Source organism: Castor canadensis, chromosome 4 (assembly GCF_047511655.1).
Source record: "Castor canadensis chromosome 4, mCasCan1.hap1v2, whole genome shotgun sequence".
NCBI classification, from domain to species: Eukaryota; Metazoa; Chordata; class Mammalia; order Rodentia; family Castoridae; genus Castor; species Castor canadensis.
The window spans coordinates 33,518,215-33,543,044 of NC_133389.1; the positions used below are offsets into that span (position 1 = coordinate 33,518,215).

At 37.4% G+C, this 24,830-nt stretch overlaps 1 protein-coding gene across 8 annotated transcripts in view; it reads right to left on the reverse strand.

The window, feature by feature from the left end:
- Pik3c3 (phosphatidylinositol 3-kinase catalytic subunit type 3) overlaps positions 1–24,830 on the reverse strand; it is a 333,132-nt gene that overhangs the window by 173,942 nt on the left and 134,360 nt on the right. The window contains exon 27 of one of the 8 annotated variants that reach the window (XM_074069911.1): positions 23,414–23,586. The exons of the other annotated variants lie outside the window; for them this stretch is intronic. Coding sequence (XP_073926012.1) covers positions 23,505–23,586 — 82 coding nt within the window. The 3' untranslated portion in view covers positions 23,414–23,504. Of the gene's footprint in view, positions 1–23,413; positions 23,587–24,830 lie in introns of those variants that run through there. 8 annotated transcript variants of the gene reach the window in all.

Consider the following 24,830-nt stretch of genomic DNA (forward strand, 5'->3'; position numbering starts at 1 on the left):
TCCTTTCTATGCTATTCCTTTTATCTTTCCATCTCTCTCTTTCTTATCCTTCTTTCTTGTTTTGTTAGTATTAATATTGTTACCCAGCTAATATTAAATTACACATAGTTCAGGGATAGAAATGTTACCTAGGGAAATATGGGAAAAAGAAAACGGGAAGGAAACTATTACCCCCCAAAAATAAAGTACTACAGGATTTAGAGCTAAATTAAAACAGATACCCACACCCAGACTCCAACAAAATAAAGATAAACTATACCAAGGAACCCAATGAAGCCCACATGAATAACCTGAAAGAAGAAATCCTACAAGAAGTTAATGAGAATTTCATAGAGATGACATGGTCAACCCCAAAATAGGAGACACTCAAGACAGTCCAAGAGGACAAAAATAAAGAATATGAGAAAACACAAAAACAAATAAATGAAATCATAGAAGCCCTAAAAAAATGCCAAAAAAAAAATCTAAGACCATCATAAACAAAGAGATAAATGAATTAAGGTCAAAAATTGACAATATTAAAGAGGAAGTAACCCATGATATGGAAAACCTCAGAAAAAAGAATGAAACAGAAATACAAAACAAAATGGAAGGCCATTCCAGCAGAATAGAACAAACAGAAGACAGAATCTCACACCTTGAAGATGAAATGGCAATTGAAGGAAAAACTGAAGAACTATTAGTTAAACAACTCAAGACTTGTGAGAAGAAAATACAACAACTCACTCTCTCCATCAAAAGACCAAACCTGAGAATCATGGGCATTGAAGAAGGAGAAGAAGGGCAAGCAAAAAGAATGAGTAATATATTCAAAAAAATTAATAACAGAAAATTTCCCAAATCTAGAAAAAAAATGCCCATTCAGATACAGGAAGCCTCCAGAACACCGAACAGACTTGATCAAAATAGAACTACACCCACGACATATTATCATTAAAAACAACAAGTACAGAGACTAGAGAAAGAATATCGAAGGCTGTAAGAGAGAAAAAACAAATAACATACAAAGGTAAATCCATCAAAATCACAGCAGACTTCTCAACAGAAACATTAAAAGCAAGAAGAGCATGGAGTAAAGTCTTCCAAGCACTGAATGAAAAGAACTTCAATCCTAGGATACTCTACCCAGCAAAACTATCATTCAAAATAGACGGAACAATAAAAGTTTTCCATGATAAGCAGAAACTAAAATAATATATGACCACCAAGCCACCACTACAAAAGATTCCCCAAGGAATTCTGCACACAGAAAATGAAAGCAAACAAAACCATGAAAGGGCAGGCAAAACCAAACCACAGGAGAAGAAAAGGCAAGAAGGTAAAGAGTAACACTGATCAGCTACAAACCCTTAATCAACAAAGACAACTACATGACAGGGATCACCACATATTTATCAATACTAACACTGAATGTTAATACACAAAATTCCCCCATCAAAAGACACTGACTGGCAAACTGGATCAAAAAGGAAGATCCAACAATCTGCTGCCTACAGGAGACCCATCTCATCAACAGAAATAAGCTCTGGCTGAGAGTGAAAGGCTGAAAGAAGATTTACCAAGCCAATGGTCCCTGAAAATAGGCAGGGGTAGCAATACTTATCTCGAACAAAGTAGACTTCAAACCTACTTTCATCAAATGAGATAAAGAAGGACACTGCATACTAATAAAAGGGGAAATACACCAAAAGGAACTAACAATTATCAACATATATCCACCCAACATCAATGCACCCAATTTCACCAATCATACTCTGAAGGACCTAAAAGCATATATAGACCCCAACACAGTGGTAGTGGGAGACCTTAATACCCCCCTAGCGCCAACAGATAGGTCATCCAAACAAAAAATCAATAAAGAAATCATAGAATTAAATCAAACCATGGACTGGACCTCACTGATATCGACAGAATATTTCATCCACCTTCTGCACAATACACATTCTTCTCAGCAGCCCATGGAACCTTTTCCAAAATTGATCACATCTTAGAGCACAAAGCAGCCTCAGGAAATATAAGAAAATACAAATAATCCCATGCATTCTGTCTGACACAACACATTAAAACTAGAAATCAACAACAAAAACAGCAGTAAAAAACATGCAAACAATTGGAAGCTGAACAACACATTACTCAATGATCAATGGGTCACTGATGAAATAAAAGAGTTAATTAAAAGGTTCCTGGAAGTTAATGAAAATGAAAACATGACCTACCAGAACCTATGGGACACAGCAAAGCCACCATGAGTGCATATATCAAAAGGGCAGAAAGATCTCAAATCAATGACCTAACACTACAGCTGGAAGTCCTAGAAAAACAAGAACAAACAAATCCCAAAAGAAGCAGAAGGAAAGAAATAATTAAGATAAGGGCTGAAATCAATGAAATAGAAACAAAAAACAACATACAAGAATCAATGAAACAAAAAGCTGGTTCTTTGAAAAAATAAGTAAGATTGACAGACCCCTGGCAAACCTGACTAAAATGAGGAGAGAAAAAAACCTAAATCAGTAAAATCAGAAATTCAAAAGGAGAGATAACAACAAACATCACAGAAATCCAGGAAATCATCAGAGACTACTTTGGGAGACTATACTCTAATAAATTTGAAAATCTCGAAGAAATGGACAGATTTCTAGAAGCTTACAACCACCCAAAACTGAACCAAGAGGATATTAATCACCTGAATAGACCTATAACACAAAAAGGAATTGAAGCTGCCATCAAGAGCTTCCCAAAAAGGAAAATTCCAGGACCTGAAGGATTCACTGCTGAATTCTATCAGACATTTAAGGAAGAACTAATACAAACTCTCTTTAAACTGTTCCATGAAATGGAACAGGAAAGACTACTGTTTAACTCATTTTATGAGGCCAATATTACTCTCATCCCAAAACCAGACAAAGACACCTGCAAAAAGGGGAACTACAAGGCAACATCCCTAATGAACATTGATGCAAAAATCTTCAATAAAATTATGGCAAACCGAATCTAACAACATATCAGAAAGATCATTCACCACAACCAAGTTGGCTTCATCCCAGGGATGCAGGGGTGTTTCAACATATGCAAATCTATAAATGTAATACAGCACATCAATAGAAGCAAAGACAAAAACCACTTGATCATCTCAATAGATGCAGAAAAAGCCCTCGATAAGCTCCAACACCACTTCATGATAAAAGCTCTAAGAAAACTAGAAATAGAAGGAATGTACCTCAACATTATAAAGGCTATATATGACAAACCTATAGCCAACATCATACTTAACAGTGAAAACCTGAAACCATTCCCTCTAAAATCAGGAACGAGACGAGGGTGCCCACTATCCCCACTCCTATTCAACAAAGTACTGAAATTTCTAGCCAGAGCAATTAGACAAGAAGAAGAAATAAAAGGAATACAAATAGGTAAAGAAACTGTCAAAATATTCCTATTTGCAGGTGATATGATCCTATACCTTAAAGACCCAAAAAACTCTACCCAAAAACTCTTAGACATTATAAACAGCTATAGGAAGGTGGCAGGATACAAAGTCAACCCACAAAAATCATTAGCTTTTCTATACACCAACAATGAACAAACTGAGAAGGAATGCATGGAAACAATTCCATTCACAATAGCCTCAAAAAAAAATCAAATACCTAGGAGTAAATTTAACAAAAGATGTGAATGAACTCTACAAGGAGAATTAGAGACTCCTGAAGAAAGAGATCAAGGAAGACTACAGAAGATGGAAAGAGCTCCCTTGCTCATGGATCGGTAGAATAAACATAGTAAAAATGGCTCTACTACCAAAAGCAATCTACATGTTTAATGAAATTCCCATCAAAATCCCAATGACTTTCATCTCAGAGATTGAAAAATCTACCCTAAAGTTCATTTGGAAACACAAGAGACCACGAATAGCCAAGGCGGTACTCAGCAAAAAGAGCAATGCTGGAGGTATCACAATACCTGACTTCAAAATATATTACAAAGCAATAGCAATAAAAACAGCATGGTACTGGCACAAAAACAGGTACAAAGACCAGTGGAACAGAATAGAGGACCAGGATATGAATACACAAAACTACATCCACCTCATTTTTGACAAAGGTGCCAAAAATATACAATGGAGAAAAGACAGCCTCTTCAACAAATGTTGCTGGGAAAAGTGGTTACCCATCTGCAAGAAACTGAAACTAGATCCATGTCTATCACCCTGTACTAGTACCAACTCAAAATGGATCAAGGACCTAAATATCAGACTTGAAACTCTGAAGTTACTACAGAAAGGAGCAGGAAACACACTGGAACAAATAGGTATAGGCAAAGACTTCCTCAATAGAACCCCAGCAGCCCAGCAACTAGGAGAAAGAATGAATAAATGGGACTTCATAAAATTAAAAAGTTCTGTACAACAAAAGAAATAATCTCTAAACTGAAAAGACCACCCACAGAGTGGGAGAAAATATTTGCCAGCTGTACATCAGACAAGGGACTGATAACCAGAATATACAGGGAACTTAAGAAACTAAACTCTCCTAAAATCAATGAACCAATTAAGAAATGGGCAAGTGAACTAAATAGAACTTTCTCAAAAGAAGAAATTCAAATGGCCAAAAAACACATGAAAAATTGCTCACCATCTCTGGCCCATAAAGGGAATGCAAATCAAAACCACACGAAGAGTCCACCTCACCCCTGTTAGAATAGCTATCATCCAAAACACCACCACCAACAAGTGTTGGTGAGGATGCAGGAAAAAAGGAACCCTAATCCACTGCTGGTGGGAATGAAAGCTGGTGCAACCACTCTGGAAAAAAATTTGGAGACTTCTTAAAAATCTAAACATAGACCTGCCATATGATCCAGCTATCCCACTCCTGGGGATATACCCAAAGAAATACAACACAGGTTACTCCAGAGGCACCTGCACACCCATGTTTATTGCAACACTATTCACAATAGCCAAGTTATGGAAACAGCCAAGATGCCCCACTACTGACGAATTGATTAAGAATGTAGTACTTGTACACAGTGGAATTTTACTCAGCCATGAAGAAAAATGAAATCTTATCATTTGCAGGTAAATGGATGGAACTGGAGAACATCATTCTGAGCGAGGTCATCCAGGCTCAGAAGATCAAAAATCATATGTTCTCCTTCATATGCTGACTTTACATCTAGGACAAATGCAGCAATGTGATTGGACTTGGATCACAAAAAAAGGGGAGAGCACATACAGGAGATATAGGAATAGGTAGAAAACCCAAAACATGAAAGCGTTTGATGTCCCCACTTTAGAGGAACTAATACAGAAACCTTAAAACAACAGGTTATCATGAGCAGGAGATCAGGAACCAATGTAAAGATCAGTTACAGTTGAACCAACATGGGTTGTAACACATGTGTACATGAAAGCAATAGTAGGAATCTTTCTGTATAGCTATCCCTAACTCAACTAGCAAAAACACTTTGTCTTTCTTATTATGCATATGTCTTTTCTTCAACTAAATCAGTGATAAGGGCAGAACAGGACCTGTGTGAAACTGAGGGGGGGAGTGGGGGAAGGGTGGGGAAGAGGTGCAGGGTGGAGAAATGATCCAAACAATGTATTCACATGTGAATAAATGTACAAAAAATAAAATAAAATAAAAATAAACAAGGTTAAAATCAGAAAAAAAATTATACAACAAAGAATAAATAATGCACTCTATAAATAAGTGTGGAATTGAAAGACACTTTTAAAATGAAGACATAAAAATGGTCAATAAATACATGAGAAAAGTTCAATATCTTTAGCCATTAGGGAAATACAAATGAAAACCACATTGAGATTTCTTCTTATCCCAGTCAACATGGATGTCATCAAGAAATAAGCAACAGCAAATGCTGGCAAGGACAGTGAGGAGAAGGAATGCTTTATTCACTTCTGGTGGGAAAATAAATTAATTCAGCCACTATGGAAATGAGTATGGAGGTTCCTCAAAAAATTAAAAATAGAACTTCCATATGATCTAGCTATACCACTTCTATGTATATACCCAAAAAATCAAAGTCAGTTTGCTATGGAAATACACCATGATTATCTTAGCACTATTCACAATAACTAAATTATGGAATCAGCCTAGGTGCCCATCAGTAGATAAAGAAAATAAGGTATATACAGAATGAAGTTTTTCTCAGCCATTAAAAAGAATAAAACTATATTGTGTGCAAGAAAATGGATAGAATTATAGAATCTTGTGCCTCCTAAGAAAAGCCTGTCCTACAAAGACAAGTATTACATGTTTTCTCTTATGTGAAGAAACTAAAGGTCAAAAAAAAAGTCATAATGAAATTAGCTTACTTTGCACCATTGAAATACACTAATTAATAATATAAAAAAATCAACAATAGAAAAAAGAACAAAAGTGAAAATATAGAAATTAAAAATATAATAACCAAAACAAAAAACTCATTGGCCAAGTTCAAAAATAGATTGGTGATAACAGAGGAAAGAATTAATGAAGTAAAGGTCAGGTCAATAGAAATTACCCAATATGAAAAGCTGAGAAAAGAAACTAAAAATAAAGAAATGAAAAGTAATGAAGAAGGTCTCAGGGGCTGTGGATGATAATATTTGTGTTATTTGAATTACAGAAGGGGAAAGTACTTAGGGCTGGAAAAACAGTCAACAAAATGATGGTTAGAAAAAAAATCCCCTAATTTGGTGAGAAGAATAAACTTCATCTAAGAAGATGAGTCAATCCCAAAGAGAATAAAATCAAAGAAATAACACCAAAATATACCATAGTCAAACTTCTGAGCAAAATATTCTTTAAATAAGCTTATCTAGCTAAAAGGGTCAAAAACCATGTAAAAGACTGTAGATCTGAAACCCTGGAGGCCAGAATAATGACATAAAAGTGTCACTTTTTCAAGTGCTAATAGAAAAGGACTGACAAGACTAAGCTCTATGAGAAATACCACTCACCTATGAAGGGGGAAATAAAGCCAGACTTGAAGAAATAAAGCTAAGAAATTTGGGGGCAATAAATGTACCTATAAAATGTTATTACAAGAAACCTAAACAGATAGAAAACACTAACACAAGGAGACTTGGTGTTAAAAAGAAAGGAGTGGATAAAAATATGTGTAAATAGACATTTTTTCCTCATGAGATTTTTTTAAGTTATATTTAAGAAGATATTAGAAGGTGTAAATACCTCCCATGTTCATGGATTGGCAAAAATTAATATTGCTAAAATGGTAATGCTACAGGTGGCAATCTTTAGATTCAGTGAAATTCACATCGAATTTCCATGTTATTTTTCACAGAAATAGAAAAATCTATCCTCAAATACATACAGAAGCACAAAACACCTCAAATAGGCAAAGCAATCCTGAGCAAAAAGAACAATACTGGAGGTATTACAATACTTGACTTTAATTTCTACTACACCCGTCATAGTAACAAAAGCTACATGGTACTGGACCAAAAACAGACATACAGACCAATGGAACAGAAGATCTAGAAATAAGTCCATATGACTACAGCTGTCTGATTTTTGACAAAGGCACCAGCAAAATATGTTGTGGAAGAGACAGCCTCTTTAACAAATAGTACTGTGAAAACTGGTTATCTACATACAAAAGACCAAAGATAGACACCTATCTCTCATTGAGTCCAAAAAATTAATTCAAGATGTATCATATGTCTACATATAAGGCCTCAAACTTTGAAACTAGCAGAGAAAAACATAGGGAAGACCTTTGAAGATTTAGAAAGGTAGCACCTTTCTGAACAGGACTCCAATTGTTCAGGACATAAGAGCAAGAATTGATAAATGGGATTGTATCAAATTAAAAAGCTTCTTCACAGCAAAGGAAACAATCAACAGAGACAACCTACAGAATAGGAGAAAATCTTTATCTTTCATAAAGTATTAATATCCATAATATATAAAGAGCTCCAAAACTAAAATATCAAAGAACAAATAATCCGATTAATAAATGGGGAAATAAAGTGAACAGACAGTTCTCAAAAGAACTACAAATGACTAATAAATACATGAAGAAATGTTCACTAGCCACAAGTGCAACACAAGTCAATACGAAACCAAGACTCAATCTCATCCCAGTCAGAATAGCAATCACCAAGAAAATGAGCAACAGCGAATGTTGGCAAGTATGTGTGTGCATGTGCATGAAGAACTCTTACACATTGCTGATAGAAATGTAAATTAGCACAGGCACTAGGAAATAAGCATGGAGGCTCCATAAAAAACTAAAAATAGAACTACTATATGATCCTGCTATACCACTCTTGGGCATGTATTCAAAGGAATGTAAGTCTGCATCAAATAGAGAGACCTGGACACCCATGTTTATAGCAGCACTATGATTATGGACTCAGCCTAAGGGTCCATCACCTGATGAATGGATAAAGAAAATGTGGTATATATACGCAATGGAGTAGTATTCAGACATTAAAAAGGATGAAATGATATCACTTGCAAAAAAATGGATGGAACTAGAAATCATCATATTTAGTGAAATAAACCAGACTGTGAAAGACAAATGTTGAATGCTCTCTCTTATATATGGAATCTAGATGTAGAAAAAAAATGAATGTCCCAAATGTAATTGTGGAACTGCTTGGGGGTAGAAACCACCAGGAGGATGAAGGGTGATAGAAAAGGGTGAAGGGGGTTGGTGGTGAATATGATGGAAGTACTTCATATTGTGTGACAACAAAATAATGAACCCATTAACTTTTTTAAAAGAGTGGTATAAGAAAGAGTAACAGAGGGGGTAAATTTGATCAATGTATATTATAAATGCATATATGGAAATATCATAATGAAACTCCTTTGCACAATTCATCTAAGCTAATAAAAAGAAAATAATTAAAAACAAAAAAACACTGTTGATATTCATAAAAATTAAGGAGTGCTAGGGATGATACAAACAAAGACCTAACAGACTTCTAAAGTTGAAAATTACAGTGTCTGAGAAGCAAAATACACCTAGGATATATCTGGTGGCAGATTAAACACTACAGATGAGAAGACAGAAATGTATTTGCAAAAGTAAAGATGCAGAAAAAAGAATCATTTTAAAACATTGAAAAGTGCATCAGTAAGCTATGGGACAATTTTAAGCAATCAAATAATTGGCATTCCTGGGAGGGAAACAAAAATATTGAAAGAAATAAGAATTGAGACTTTCTCAAACTTGATGAAAACTATAAGCCCGCAGATCCAAGAAGCTTAATAAATCTCAAGGACATAGAAAAAATTAAATCAAAGCATATCATATACAAATTTTTCAAAAGCATCACACAAAAAAAAAAATATTTTGCCTGACCTCAATGGCAGTACATTAGAAACAAGTACAGAAAGATATCTAAAACTTCCTTTGATATTTACAAACTAAATAATAAATATTCTAAAATGAGCCATGAATTAAAGAATTATTTCAGGAAAATAAAAAGTATTTTGAACTGAACGAAAATGAAAACACAACATAGCAAATTTGGTGGAATATAATGAAAATCGTACTTAGAAAGACATTTATAGCACCAATCACCTATTTTAGAAAAAAAAATAAAGGTCTCAAATTATTGATCTTACCTTCCTCCTTAAGACAATAGAATAAGGATGATAAATGGAAGCAGAAGAAGGAAAATAACAGATTTGCATATAAATCGATAAAAGATCCGAATTCTGATATTTAATAGACACAATGAGCTCTAAGCAGGACAAAAAATTAATCCATACTAGACATTTATTAGTGAAGCTACATAATCTAAGAGGAAAAAAAAATCAGAAGAAAAATTACATAGCTAACAGGGAAAAAAACCCTATTATTTTCCTAAAAAGTCATGACAATAAGGTTTTATATCAGCATTAACAGATGCCAGAATACAAAAGATTAACATCTTCAAAATAGTGTAGGAATAACTGTCAGAATAGATATCCACAGGCAACAAAATGATCACTCAAGACCAAAGTGCAGAATAAAACCAATTTCAGAAATATTTTTTAAAAAGCTTGAAGGGTTAACTATTTACAAATCTTAATGAAATAACTATGTAAGAGACATGGTTGCACAAAAAAGGAAAATAAACCCAAGAAGAAGAAGTAGAATGCAGGATGCAATGAGCAAAAATGATGGTAAACACCTTGAAACACATGTATACATTGAAGATTAAATAAAGAAAAGAAAAGGTAATGATGACTAAACTTTGGTGTGTATTTCAAAGGAAGAAATATATAATCAGCTTGGGGATGTACCTAAGTGGTAGAGTGCTTGCCTAGCACACACAAGTCCCTGGGTTTGATCTTCAGCACAACCAAAAGGCAAAACAAAAGGTATTAATTTTAATCTTTCCTAGACAAAGTACCATGTTTAGAGTGTAACAGCAGCCATTGGAAGATAAAAATTTCTGGTTCCTGGTCCACTAAAGTGAACTTTAGTTTGATGGGTCATGGAAAACTTCACCCAAGTAAAGACATTTTGTTGAAATTTTAATGACAAATAGTTAACAGACCTGCAAAACTCTGGGAGAGGAATGAACTTTAGAGGCAGAGTTTTATAGTTCTATAAGAACTACAATAAAATTCTTAAGAAAGAAATGAGATTGGTTGTTTATGTGACAAGAACCTAGTACAGGGAAGGATGCCAAAGAAGCAGCAAAAAACAGATAAAAATTATGAAGCTCTCAGGGCAATAAGAATTTGACTGAGATAGAGTCAGGAAGGTTGAGGATGATGGAAGACCAGGTGCTGACACATGAGTTAGGGATGGAGGCCTCCCAGGCAGAAGAACAAAATAGGAAACAAGCTCCAAAGGTCAGCTAAATCCAAATCCTGGAGGATACTCAATGCCAAATGATATCAGAATACACCCTTAATTCACTGGTGGATCATCCTTCACGCAGTGACTTGGTCTGTCATCTGTGGACTTCTTAGTACAGCCTCCATCTATCCCATGAGTCTTGTGCTTGACAAGCTTGGAATGAAGGACTTACGTTCTTCCTTCCAAAACACTCAATGTCATCCTCAAGACTGACTCCTACTGCAGCCTTCTTAACTACTCCATGTTCCTAGTTATCCTTAGCTCTTCCTTCTCCAACCTCACCAACTCAGGTTCCAGGTGTGTATGTGTGTGTGTGTGTGCATGCTCAAGTTTTACTGTAGACTATTCCAAAATTAATTCTCTATTGACATACAGAATTATAAATATTGTAAGGTAAGATTGAGCAGAATCCAATCTAAGGAAGAATGAATTCTCCATTTTTGATGTTAATATATGTGGAGAATCACAAAGGTTCCCAATAATGGTAGCTGTGTAGAGAAAGTCAGCTTCCAATAGCTGGGGCATGGTGGTGCATGCCTATAATCCCAGCTATTCTGGAGGCAGAGATGGGGAGGATCAAGGTTCAAGACCATCACAAGCAAAAGTTAGTGAGAACCCATCTCAACAAACAAGCAAGGAATGAGAGTGTACAGTCATATTCCCAGTGACACAGGAGGGATAGATAGGCTGGCAGTCTAGGTGGGATGTGCCAGCCCTGGGAAAAAGCAAGACTATCTGTGAAATAAACTAAAAGCAAAAAGGACTGAGGGTATGGCTCAAGTGCTAGAGTGCCTGCCTAGCAAAGTCACAGCCCTGAGTTCAAACTCCAGTATACCAAAAAGGAAAAAAATCAGCTTCCAAAAAATCTACCTGTTCAACAGCTGAAGTCATCAAATAAAATCAGACATTCAAGTTACATGCAACCTTAAACACAATCCAACTCAATGTCTTTGTATTTACATGCAGAATCTGGTATTTAGGTAACATACTTTTCCCTATCTGGAAGCACAGCCTGCTTGTGGGTTTTTTGAGCTGTACTGAGGATTGAACTCAAGGCCTCATACTTGCTAGGCAGGCTGTCTACCACTTGAGCCATTCTGTCAACATTTATGATTTGGTTGGCTTGGGGTATGTTTGTTTGAATTTGTATTTTTTTATTGTTGTAGTGGGGGTACATTGTGACATTTACAAAAGTTCTTAGTCTATTTCATAGCTGAATTCATGCCCTCCATCATTCCCCTTTATTCACCTCTCCTTCCATTCCTAGAATAGTTTCAACAGGTCTCATTTTTCCATTTTCATGTATGAGTTCATAATATTTTCACCAAATTCACCCTCCTACACCCTTTCCTTATATAGTCCCCCCTTCCACTGGTATCAACTCCCAGACAGGGCCTGTTTTTGAGATAGGGTCTAACTCTGCCTGAGCCAGCCTGAATCATGATCCTCCTGTCTGTGCTTCTCTGAGTAACTTGGGTGACAAGAAAACGCCACCACACCCAGCCACCGGTTGAGAAGGGGTCTCACAAACGTTTTGCCCAAGCTGGCTTCAGACTGTGATCCTCCTGACCACTGCCTTCCAAGCAGCTACAATTACAGGCATGAGCCACCACACCCAGCCAGAGTCTGCTTTGAAATCTAGAGACTTCCTTCATTTGAAAAAGCCACAGGAAAGAAGATAAGAAATCAAATTTTCTCATAAGCTTCACAAGAGGTTTCTAAAAAAGCAAGACTTTTAAAGAAGACTGAAAGTCATGCCACAGACTGAGAGAAACTATTTGTAAAAGATGTATCTACTGAAGGACATATATCCAAAATACTAAAAGAACTCTGAAATTGTAACAACCCAATTGAAAATGGGTAAAATATCTGTAAAGATACCTCACCAAAGACAATAGAGCGATGGAGAATGAGCATTTGAAAGGAGGCCATACATCATGTGTCATCAGGGAGATGAAAATTAAAACAACGTGATAACCACATGTCTATAGGAATGGCCAAAACTGGGAACACTGACACCAGCAAATGCTGGCGAGGCTGTGGAGCAGTGAGAACTCCCGTACATTACTGATAAGAAGGCAAAACAGTAGAGCCATTTGGGAAGACAGTTTGGCCATTTCTTAAAAACTAAATATACTATAATCACACAGTTTGGCAATCATGCTGCTGTGCATTTTTCAAAATGAATTTCAAACTTATGTTCACATAAAAACTTCTACATTAATGGTTATGGTAGCTTTAAATATAGTTGCCAAAAATTGGAAGCAATTAAGATGTCCTTCCATCAGTGAATGGGTAAACAGACTGAGGCATATTCATGCAAGGAAACATTATTCAGTATTTTATTTTAAATGAACTATTAGTCATAAAAAGACACAGAGAAATCTTTAAAACATATTGCCAAGTGAAAGAAGCCAGTCTTAAAGGCTAAGTGTATAGAATTTCAACCGTAACACATTCTGGAAAGGGCAAAACCATACAGACAGAAATCCAGTTGGTGGTTCTCAGGGTTTGGGGCTGAGGGAATAAGGAATGAGTAGGTGAAGAGCAAAACACTTCTAGGGCAGTGAAGCTACTCTGTATAGTACTATAATGGTGGGTATGTGACACAATATATTAGATAAAACCCACAAAAATACAGAACAATGAGTGTGCCCTACTTAAACTATGAATTTTAGCTAATGATAATAAGTATCAATATTATTTCATCAATTTCAATAAATATAGCACACTAACACAAGACATTAATAAGAGAGAAAACTAGAGAGAGAAAGAAAATATGGGAACTCTCTTGCTGTGAAATTTTTCTGGAAACCTAGAACTGCTCTAAAAATCAGTCTATTAAATATAAAAAAATAATTTTTTAAAAGAAATATGGGAATGGTGGCTCATAATCCCTGCACTCTGGAGGCTGAGGCAAGAAAATCACAAATTCTAGGCCAGCCTAGGCTACACAGTAAGACCCTAACATCAAAAAATAAATAATCCTGGTACCTGTGGCTTATGCTTGTAATCCTAGATACTTGGGAGGCTAAGATTGGGAGGAACATGGTTTGAGAGCAGCTCAGCAGGGAGCTCTTGAGACCCCATCTCAAGCAATAGCTGGGTGTGATGGCTCATGCCTGTCATCCCGAGCTATTTGAGAGGCTGAGATCTGGAAGATGGCAGTTTCAGGACACCCAGGGCAAAAAAAAATTTACAAGACCCCGTATCAGTGGGGAAAAGCTGCACATGGTGGTGTGCACCTGTCATCCCAGCAACAGTGGGAAGCCTGGATCATGGTCCAGGCCTGGCTGGGCAAAAAGGGAAACACTGTCTCCAAAATAAAAAGAGAGAAAAGGGATAAGGGCTTAAGCACTACAGGATCTGTCCAAATAGTGTGATGCCCTAAGTTCAACCTCAGTGTTCCCCCCACAAAAAGTGAATGAATAATGAATATGTAAATAAATAAATAATAAAAACAAGTCTTAACAGCAATCAGAACAGAAATTTACAAATAGGTTTAAACATATCAGTAGTAGAAAAGGCATATTAACTGAACCCAGAGAAACTGGAATATTCCACATGCTAAATTGTTCTTACATGTCTGCAAATCAGAGAGAATAAAATTCCAAAACATTTCTCTTGTAATTAATTCTGAGTTATTACTCTTGTTATCAAAACCTCATCCAGGCATTATTTTCTTCCAACAGTATTATTTCAACTGCTTCTCCTTGTTGTTTCTATAAGTTCATATTGTGTCTGGGATGTAGGATTTATTTTACATGTTTTTCATGTGTTCATTTTAATCATGGAAATGAAAGGTTTCTTTTTTAAAAAAAATCTAATCTACAGATAATTATAAATACTACCTGTAAAACACCAATTCTCTATTAAAAAAAGCAGTTTATTCCAGGAAATACATGTTCAGATTTGCACTCTAATGCTGAACAGAGAGAAGTCACAGAAGACCCTATAACAAACCGTGTGGCTTTCTTCTTTTAGTTGGGGTGGGGGCAGCTGTTTCAGGCTTCTGCATGAGAAACAAGCCCTATGTGAGTGCTTTCAAGAGCAACCCTGGCTCTATGCCTCTAGCTTAGTGGGCAGCGCCACCTAGTGGAACGATGTTTCTGGTTTCCTTTTTTACCAACAATTAGCTGAAAGGTTTTAGGAAGGCATTTAACTGCATCAGCTGCTTCGTACATAAGTTTGGGGGTAACAGTGACTGTTCTGCCTATCTTCTTAGCTACTGACATAAAATAGAAAATATGAAATAATGCAAAGCTCTGGTGTCTTTATTGTTCTCTTGCACTTGAAAGATACATATTTATTTTTGCTTAAAAAAAAAAAAAACCTCAGAATTCTCAAAGCCCTGTGAACACAAATAAATTTGGCTGAAAGCTATTGGTTTTCTCCCCTTCTAGGAATGCAGCACATACAAACCTAATTAGTGCATCTGAAAGTTTATGAAGTGACTGCTTAGAGCCCAATAGCCTTTATTGCTTGTGGCCCACGCCAGCCAATTATGAGGGGAAATTATGGGCACAGTTCTGAGGCAATCATGGGTAAATCACTGAGGAGGCCAAGAAAGGTGCCCGCATTCTCGGTGAGAAACCAGTCACATCCAGACCTGGATTTTCACTGCTGGGCGGCAAGGTCATCCCTGGGATTGCAATTGATTTGTCCTGTCTAAGGCCCTCTAATTGATTTTCTCTTGCCTCTGGGCCTCCTTTGTTTCCTCCTCTCTCATTCATATTCAAGCCCATGGTTTGAAGCCTTGAACGGATATGCAAAGTGCTTCTTAAATGTGGACAATTGAAATATAAATGTTCCTCCCATGCACTTATTTTATAGCTTTTCCCAAGCACCCTTTGTATATGTAGCAACTTAAATGGTGACTATAAAATGCAAAGAGGATTTTTTCCCACTTTTTCTGTCTCTGCTTTTCATTTCTCCACTCCATCTGTACCCATTTGTCATTTCTGTTACTATATTTCAAGAAGGAAAGACTGCATAAAACACTTTTCTATTCTTTCTTTCTTTCTGCTAAGATTAGAAAGAAACCCAAAACTTATCAGTCCAATAACTCCCACTAATCATCCATAGGACTCTGGTTAATATGTGGACCTCAGTTTCCCCATCTGTGAAATGGAGATAAACGATACCAACAAAGTGAGGCAGTGTTTGCGCTTTCAAGATATGCAGAAAAAGGCAAGTCCCATGTAGAACAGTCTGCTGCAAATGGCACACATGCTCTGCTGATGTAACAATAGCGACTAAGAGCATATTGTCTACTAAGCACTGTTTGTTCCTAGCTCAGTGACAAATATCAGTAACACCCACAGTCCAGCCTTTTTCCATAACATCCTGACTATCACTCCTTTGAGAAAACTGAGGAACTTTTTTAGATTGAGCTTGTTCTCAAGAAGATCAGCTGTGTTTGATATAAAATGAGTACTCAATCACAAGTGTTTTCAATAGTTGGGGAGGAGGTTGTTAGGGTGACTATAAGGGTAGTCATATTAGAAACAGATTCCCTTACTGTTGACTTACTAGAAACTCCCCACCTGGCCCAAAGAATAACAAACATCTGTCTTTAGCCATTTACTGGAAACTTCCTACCTGGCTTCAAAGGATGACAAAAATCTCACCACTACTTACCTCCTTCAGCTAGCCATAAAAGAATTTTCCCACCCAGGGACCTTTCTGGTACTTCTCCAAGAACCTTCTATATCTACTCCCAGTCTGCAAGCATCAATAGGCTCTAGATTCTGCTGGAGACCCCCTCCACAGATTTCCTTTCTGGAATAAAACCTGTGCTGACATTGAGCTGTCTCCTGCCTATTCTTCTGTGCCTTTTTTAGTCTAACAGAGGGAATCTTTAAAAATATAAAGTCTGGCCAGTTTACTAATAAAGGAGAAAGAGCTCTATGCACGAAAGTTTATCACTTTCTCAAAGGAGGGAAATTCTTCAGAACAGAACATTATGGAAGAACTCTGGACTCTGGGCAACCGTCTGACTTTTGGCATAGACTATTGAAAGACAAACAATGCCCAATATTAGGCTCTTAGCAAATATCATTACATCAGCAAAGGGTGTATATGCCATTTGTGGGAGACAATTCACTGTGGGTCTTTCTTATTTCTGGATGTCTAGAAGAGAAGCCATGAGTCCCTTTGTTCGTGACTATCTTAAGGAGGTGTGTACAACCAATGCCTTAGAAGATTTCTCCCTCCACAGCAAAGAGTAGATTTGTTTCCTGCTTAGTTTAATAAAGTTAATTAATTCATCTACAGCAAAGTTTGGACAAATCTGCTTGCAATTTGAGACTTCCCAGCTATGACACAAACCATGGTGTATGCAGTAGCTACCTAAGCCAATCCATGTCACCTCAGCTTGAGGGTCAAAAGAAACTGACATGAATGTGAAGCTCATGTAGCCTGCAGTGCATGAGCAATAAGGTCCTTCATCTCTGATTTAGGAGCCTGGTGTCTTCTTCTAATGCCCATGAATTAGAATCCTTGACTCAGCTTTTTGATTTCTATGCAAATGGCAGGAACTTGAAATCCACTATGAAAAGCATTTTGAGGGGTCTCACTAGAAAGGGAAACTCACAAAATGGGAGTTTAGCAAAGTTTTATTTAGTAGAGCAGGATAAAGACAGGAGAAATTTCAAAAAGAGAAAGAGGAGCTCCCCCACACATAACCACACCTGGGTGGGGCTGAAGAGCAAAGAGCCTCAGTGGCCATCTTTGTCCCACATGTATTTATTCCCTCTGAGGTGGGGGGATTCCAGCTCAAATTCTTCTTAGACACAGTGGTCATGACACCAAGCAACCCCTAAGCATTTTGCTAAATTTCTAAGCATGAAAACAATGGGTTTAGGGCAGGCCTGTTATTACCCAAAATCAAGGGGCCTAGAATGGGTCTTGTTAAAACTCAAAACATGGAGACAAGGGCCTAGGGCCTAGGGTGCATTTACTGTTAGCCAGATATGGACACAAACTTTTAGGGTGTTTCTTTCTGGTCTAAGAATCTGTCTATCAGACATGCCCTTTATTCTCCTTCAAGGAATTTTCAACTTATACTTAAAGGTGAAAAACTGAAACCATTCCCTCTAAAATCAGAAACGAGAAAAAGAAGCCCCTATCCCCACTCCTATTCAACATAGTACTGGAATTCCTAGCCAGAGCAATTAGGCAAGAAGAAGGAATAAAAGAAATACAAATAGGTAAAGAAACTGTCAAAATATCCCTATTTGCAGATGACATGATCCTATACCTTAAAGACCCAAAAAACCCTACTCAAAACTATTCTATTTTTCTGCAAAAGCAGTAGATATAGAGAAGATTGAGGTTATAATCATTGCTTAATATCCAAAGGAAGAGAGGGTGATAGGGAGAAGCCTTCCTGTTCTCAGTGATTTTCAGTTTTACTCCTGGATCTGTTTAAATTCCTGCATCTGGCTTAATATGTGATGTAATTATTTAATTTTACTTTCTCAGTCATGTTATCTATCTATCATGCCTCAAGACCCTTCATAGTTCTTGACAGGATTGCTTGAACTTTGTTTTCTCGTGTCCCAGATGAACCTCCAGACATGGGCATTTCAGGCAGTCAGCTCTGATAACTGGAATGTGGCTTTATCACCCTGTCAATACTAGGTTGGAAAACCCAAACTTGAATGGATCGACTTGCTATTTGATAATAGAAAATCATTGCTTATTTGAATTAGATAGGGTTTATTTTATTAACCCCAAGTCAAATTGCATAGATTTGTATGTATACTCTGAATTATCTTCTTGTATGAGCTTTCTTTGTCCCCAAACTAAAGAAAGCGAGTGTGACATTGTTAAGCATTAATGATCAGAAACAGCACATCTTGATAATTCCCTGTAAACTGCTGGGAAAACTGGTTAGCAGTCTGCAAAAATCTGTAACTAGATCCATGTTTATCACCCTATACCAGTATCAACTCAAAATGGATCAAGGACAGTAATATCAGACCACAAACTCTGAAGTTGGTACAGGAAAGACTAAGAAATACTTTGGAACTAATAGGTATAGACAAGGACTCTCAATGGAACCCCAGCAGCTCAGCAACTAAGAGACAGCATAGATAAATGGGACTTCATAAAGCTAAAAAGCTTCTGCTCAACAAAAGAAATGGTCTCTAAACTGAAGAGACCACCCACAGAGTGGGAGAAAATATTTGCCAGCTACACATCAAACAAAGGACTGATACCCAGAATATATAGGGAACTCAAAAAACTAATCTTTCCGCAAATTAATGAGCCAAAAAAGAAATGGGCAAGTGAACTAAACAGAACTTTCTCAAAAGAAGAAATTCAAATGGCCAAAAAACATATGAAAAAATGCTCACCATCTCTAGCTATTAAGGAAATGCAAATCAAAACCACACTAAGATTCCACCTAACCCCTGTTAGAATAGCCAACATCAAAAACACCACCAACAACAGGTGTTGGTGAGGATGTGGGGAAAAAGGAACCCTAATCCACTGCTGGTGGGAATGCAAGCTAGTGCAACCACTTTGGAAAAAAATTTGGAGTCTTCTTAAAAATCTAAACATAGATCTGCCATATGATCCAGCAATCCCACTCCTGGGGATATACCCAAAGGAATGCAACACAGGTTACTCCAGAGGCACTTGCACACCCATGTTTATTGCAGCACTATTCACAATAGCCAAGTTATGGAAACAACCAAGATGCCCCACTACTGATGAATGGATCAAGAAAGTGTGGTACATGTACACAATGGAATTTTACTCAGCCATGAAAAAGAATGAAATCTTATCATTTGCGGGTAAATGGATGGAACTGAAGAACATCATTCTGAGCGTGGTCATCCAGGCTCAAAAGACCAAAAATCATGTTCTCCCTCATATGCGGAATTTAGATCAAGGGCAAATGCAGCAATGTGGTTGGACTTGGATCACATGACAAGGAGAGAACACATATGGGAGATATAGAAATAGGTAGAAAACCCAAAACATGAAAGCGTTTGATGTTCCCACTCCAGAGGAGCTAACACAGAAACCTTAAAGTGACAGAGGTTATCATGAGAAGGGTATCAGTAACCAGAGTAAAGATCAGTTAGAGATGAATTAACATGGGTCATAACACATGTGTACACAAAAGCAATGCTAGGAATATTTCTGTATAGCTATCCTCAACTCAACGAACAAAAATGCTTTGTCTTCCTTATTAAAAAAAAAAAAAAAAAAAGAACTGAATTCTACCTGCCCCTAAATCAGTCTGTTGTGTCATGTAATTCTTCAAGATGAGGTACAGCAGAGCACCAACCCTTATAACATAGTAAACTTCTCTAACCAGAAATATCCCTTCCTCTTCTGTTGCTGAAACCCCATCATTAGAGAAGAGGACTGCAGTACCATAGGGGAAAAACATTTCAAATGAGTTTAAATGAACACCATATCTTGAGGCTGGAGCTCACACTGACTTTAAATCCCTTGCTTTTCTGCATATCAGTTCATTACCTACTGTATATAATGAAACTTGTCTTTCCCATCAGGGGATTTTTGTGAGTTAGAAAGCAAAAACAAGGTTAGAGGTGTACCTTAGTGGTACAGCCATTGCTTAACACGTGTGAGACCCTGGGTATCATTCTAAACAGGACAAAAGAAGGAGGAGGAGCAGGAAGAGGAGGAAGAAGAAAAAGAAAAGGAGGAGAAGGAGAAAGGGAGAGAGTGACAGAGGAAGGCAGGGAGGGAGGGAAGAAGGGAAGGAGACAAGGAGGAAGAGAGGAAGAAAGGAAGGAAGAAAAAGGAAGGGAGGAATGAAGGAGGGAAGGAAGGAAGATCATATGATAATATATGTAAAGTCACTTTGTTTAACTAGGTTTGGTTTTGTCGTAGATTTTTTTTTTTTTATGGGACTGGGTTTGAATTTAGGGCTTTACACTTGCAAAGCAGGCACTATACTGCTAGAGCCACACCTCCAGTCCATTTTTCTCTGGTTATTTTGGAGATGGAGTCTCATAAACTATTTGTCTGGGCTGGTTTCAAGCCACAATCCTCCTGACTTCAGCATCCCAAGTAGGTAGGATTACAGAAATAAACTGCTGGCACACAGCTGTTGTAGAGGTTCTTAAAGAACCTTTTAATCTTAGTTCTTTCAGAAGGTCCATTAAAACACAATAGACAGGAAGTTGCATCTTAAATGAAAATCAATAGATAGAGCCTAAAACCAGCCTTTGAAGATATGGATACATAGTAGGTGAATGGGAATTTTAAAAAAAGAAATGGGAAGCTTCCTATTTAACTAATTTGAACACATGCAGCATTAACCCTAAAATGTAAAACAAGTCTCAAGTGCAAGAGGAACACTAGAATTGACAATGAGTTAAGTCCCCAGACCTTTTCATTTTAGTTTTAAAAATTAATTTATTTTTCCAAACAGAAGCCAAACTACTAAATCAACTAAGAGCATCCATCTGATACAAAATATGCAAATACCTTTATAAATATACAGTCCCATTTATAATGCTGACAAGTCAGATAAAGGCAACAACTTTCACTTGAAACTTGAATTCCAAACATACGATGCAATACAGAGGTTAACCCTTCTCAACACACACACACACACACACACACACACACACAGAGAGAGAGAGAGAGAGAGAGAGAGAGAGAGAGAAATTCTGTTTTACTTTCAGCTCCATGGATGGTTACAAATTGCATATATTATTCATAGACTTTCCAACCCCAACCCACCTTCACATACAAACCACACTCAAATATTATAGGAACTTCCAATGCTAACACTTGAATTTTAAAAACCAATAGATTAACAGACTTGTAAAAAAGTGTTCTAGAAATGCAGTTAGGGCACATGTCATCTTTGGACAAATTTAGTGAAAGCAACAAAAATCAATCCAATCAAACTAAAAACAGTAAAGCAAACCTGCCTAAAATTTTGACAAGTGAGACCTCATGGCTGTCTCCTACTTTCTGGCCATAGGTTTCATCAAATATTCCTTTTGACTTCTTAATAAATAATTGGGGTATGAAACACCAGAAGGCAGTGGCAGTCCTTTCTGGGAAAGGCAGGATGGCTGCCCAAAGCTGACTCTAGGTGGGGGCTGACAAGTGACTAACTAGATGGCTTTCACTTGGTCTAAGCCAAACCTAAGTCGAATCCCTCAGTTGGAAGATGATGCATTGCTCAGCATTGACTTTCCAAAGGGAAGGTGGCTGTAAAGAGAGGTCCCAATTTGCAGTTCTTTGTTCTCATTGTTTGTGAGCACTGACCTCCTACTCCCTCCTCCTTGTTCCCTCCCTTTTCCCTCCCCTGGCCTTCTTCACATCATTCTAAAATGACAAGAGAAAGTCAGAATGAAAAGAAAGAATAATCAGGGTCAGGAGACCAGAGGGCCAATCTCTGATCTGCCTGTGTGTCTGATGAGGCCTCTGGCTCTAGAGTATGTGACAAGACATCAACGGAATCAATGTGGCTAAATTAAAACATACAACATGCCACATTTACATGCAGCTGTTGGGAGAAAAGAGTCAGCGGGATATGAAAAAGCGTGCAATAGCTGAGCTGGTCCACAAGGCTCCTTAAACCAGCAAACAGGCAGGCTAGTGATCTGAGAACCCAGGTCTGAAAATAAGTGGAAAGAACAGTCAAAGCACATGAATATTGATTACAGAGCTTTTCAGTTCTGGCCCCTGGGGACTTCTTTCAGATTGCAAAGAATGAGCTAATTTTATAAATCTTGGAGAACCTAGGATACCTGAAAGATGGAAGAATTTTTTTGGAATGTGTGAATGGACCTCAGAGGTGATATTATAGGCTTGTGGATGTTCAGCATTCAATGCAGATGCATGGAACATTCACTGCCACACGTTACCTGTGTTGAGCACATGTACTTTACACCCTTCTGGTATCCTAAGAGCACAGACAATGACAACTCAATGCATACAACGGACAAAAACCTAACTGCTGACAGGTAGAAAGTGACTGCCAGTGGGCTAATGAGTTGGCATCTTAATTTCTATTGAGCTTCAAAGTCCCTTTGAAAGCTCAGCTGAATCAGTCAGACATTGTTTGTGGCTTAAACATAGATTTTAAAAGTTTACCTAACTCATTGAGTAAAGGATTAATTACTGCCTTTATGAGAAGGTAATATGTCACATCAACAGTTTCTTTCAGTCTGACCAAATGCATAATTTCAACATTTCACTGTCTGGATATTTAACATTTCTTCTTCATGAAGCCTAGCTCAAAGAAATTTTAAGAATTTCTTTGAAATTTAAAAAATTTGTTATTTTTAATTTGCTTCTTCCTGTAAAGTTAATAAACCTAAAATAGTTAAATACCTCCTAGTCCTAAATTTCCTGTTCAAGACTTATCCTTTTTGGTACTACTCCATCTCACCTCTCTGCCTAACATCCATGGAACTAGAAGGAACAACTAGGATGTTCATCCACACAGCACTGTAATTATGACAGTAGTTACACACACGGCAATTACTACGTGCCAAGATCTAATGCAAGTGCTTTACACGAATTACGTCATTTTACCTTCACACCCCAAAGGCAGGACTACCATTATCCTCATTTTACATGTCTAGAAAGTCTCTGAGTAGTTTGCTTAAGAAGCTACAGTCTAAGGAAAAGGGAAACATAGACACAGTTCAAGGATATTACTCAGGATTCATAAGAAGCAGAGATGCTGAGCTCAGTTTATATTTCACACTGAGATTCTCCTGTGATCCAGCCCTGTAACTGTAAAAGAGAAGAGGCAACAAATAAAAACTCTAGGGATCTCCTGCAATAAGAACAGCATTCAATACACTAGTTTCTGATTCCATACTGAGAAACTTAGTCAATGAAAAAAGGGCAATGTGTGATTTTGTTGGGTCACACATGGGTATACAGGTTTTTCATGGACCAAGGTTTATGGGACAGAGAGCTGGAGCCATGTTAAAATCCATGGAAGAAAACTTTCAGGAAGGCTTTTGGGTTCCAAGAGAGTTTCTGTGAACTAAACTCCTCAGGAAAAGGCCTAAGGCAAGCCAGCAGGCTGGTGGAAGTCATTGGTGATGTATTTCTCAGTGGAGGCTTCTAAAAAGCCTATCTGACCTTTCTTAAGAGAAAGAGGCAGCCACAAGTACCTACTGAACACAAACATCATAAAGGTATCTGAGAAAAGCGTACCATTCAAGTAACCACTTTCCAAGCTCCTTGCCTCCTGTCTTCTCCACTTCTCTACCTTTAAAGGGTGGAAAGCTACCTCAGCAAGATGGCTAGGAGAGATGTAAACAGAAGTTGGATGACAAACCCGCCATCATCCCCTTCACTGACCATTTGGCCCATCTGGGGAAATGAGCAGCTGTATCTCTGAGTTACTATGACTAAGTATTAAATGGAAACTGTGTTCTGTGCTTCAAGGAATTGTAGGAAATTTTATTACCTAAACATGAAAACATAAGAGATTTGTCAAATTTTCTTCCAAAGGCAGCAGAGGAATTAACCACAGAGGCAGTAAAAAGGAATTGAGGGCGACAAATGAAATTGCCCTCATGATTATGCCCATGAGATCTGGTTGTTCAATACTGCCACTTGGGAATGGGCTGACAGGTCCCAAATTACACAGCAAAGAAGCTGCAGGGCCAGGACTGAAATTATTCCCAAGTTCCTTGTGCTTCCATTATGTGGTCTGTTGAGAAAGCAAAGCAGGGGACCACTAGACCCACAGCTAGCAGGAATTGCCTATGAAATATTCAGAAAAATTTAATTTTTAGAATTAAGGTAAGCATGAAAACTGGATTCTATTTTTCTGCAAAAGCAGTAGATATAGAGAAGATTGAGGTTATAATCATTGCTTAAAAAAGGGATTAAATCAACTCAGCCTTGACTCAAAGCTGCAATTCTTAGAATTCATGCTAACATTGTTCCATATATATTTCTTATTTAGCAATTTGTGTTCTCTGTTTTCAGTGTTGAATTTCTAATTCCTTACAGGAGTG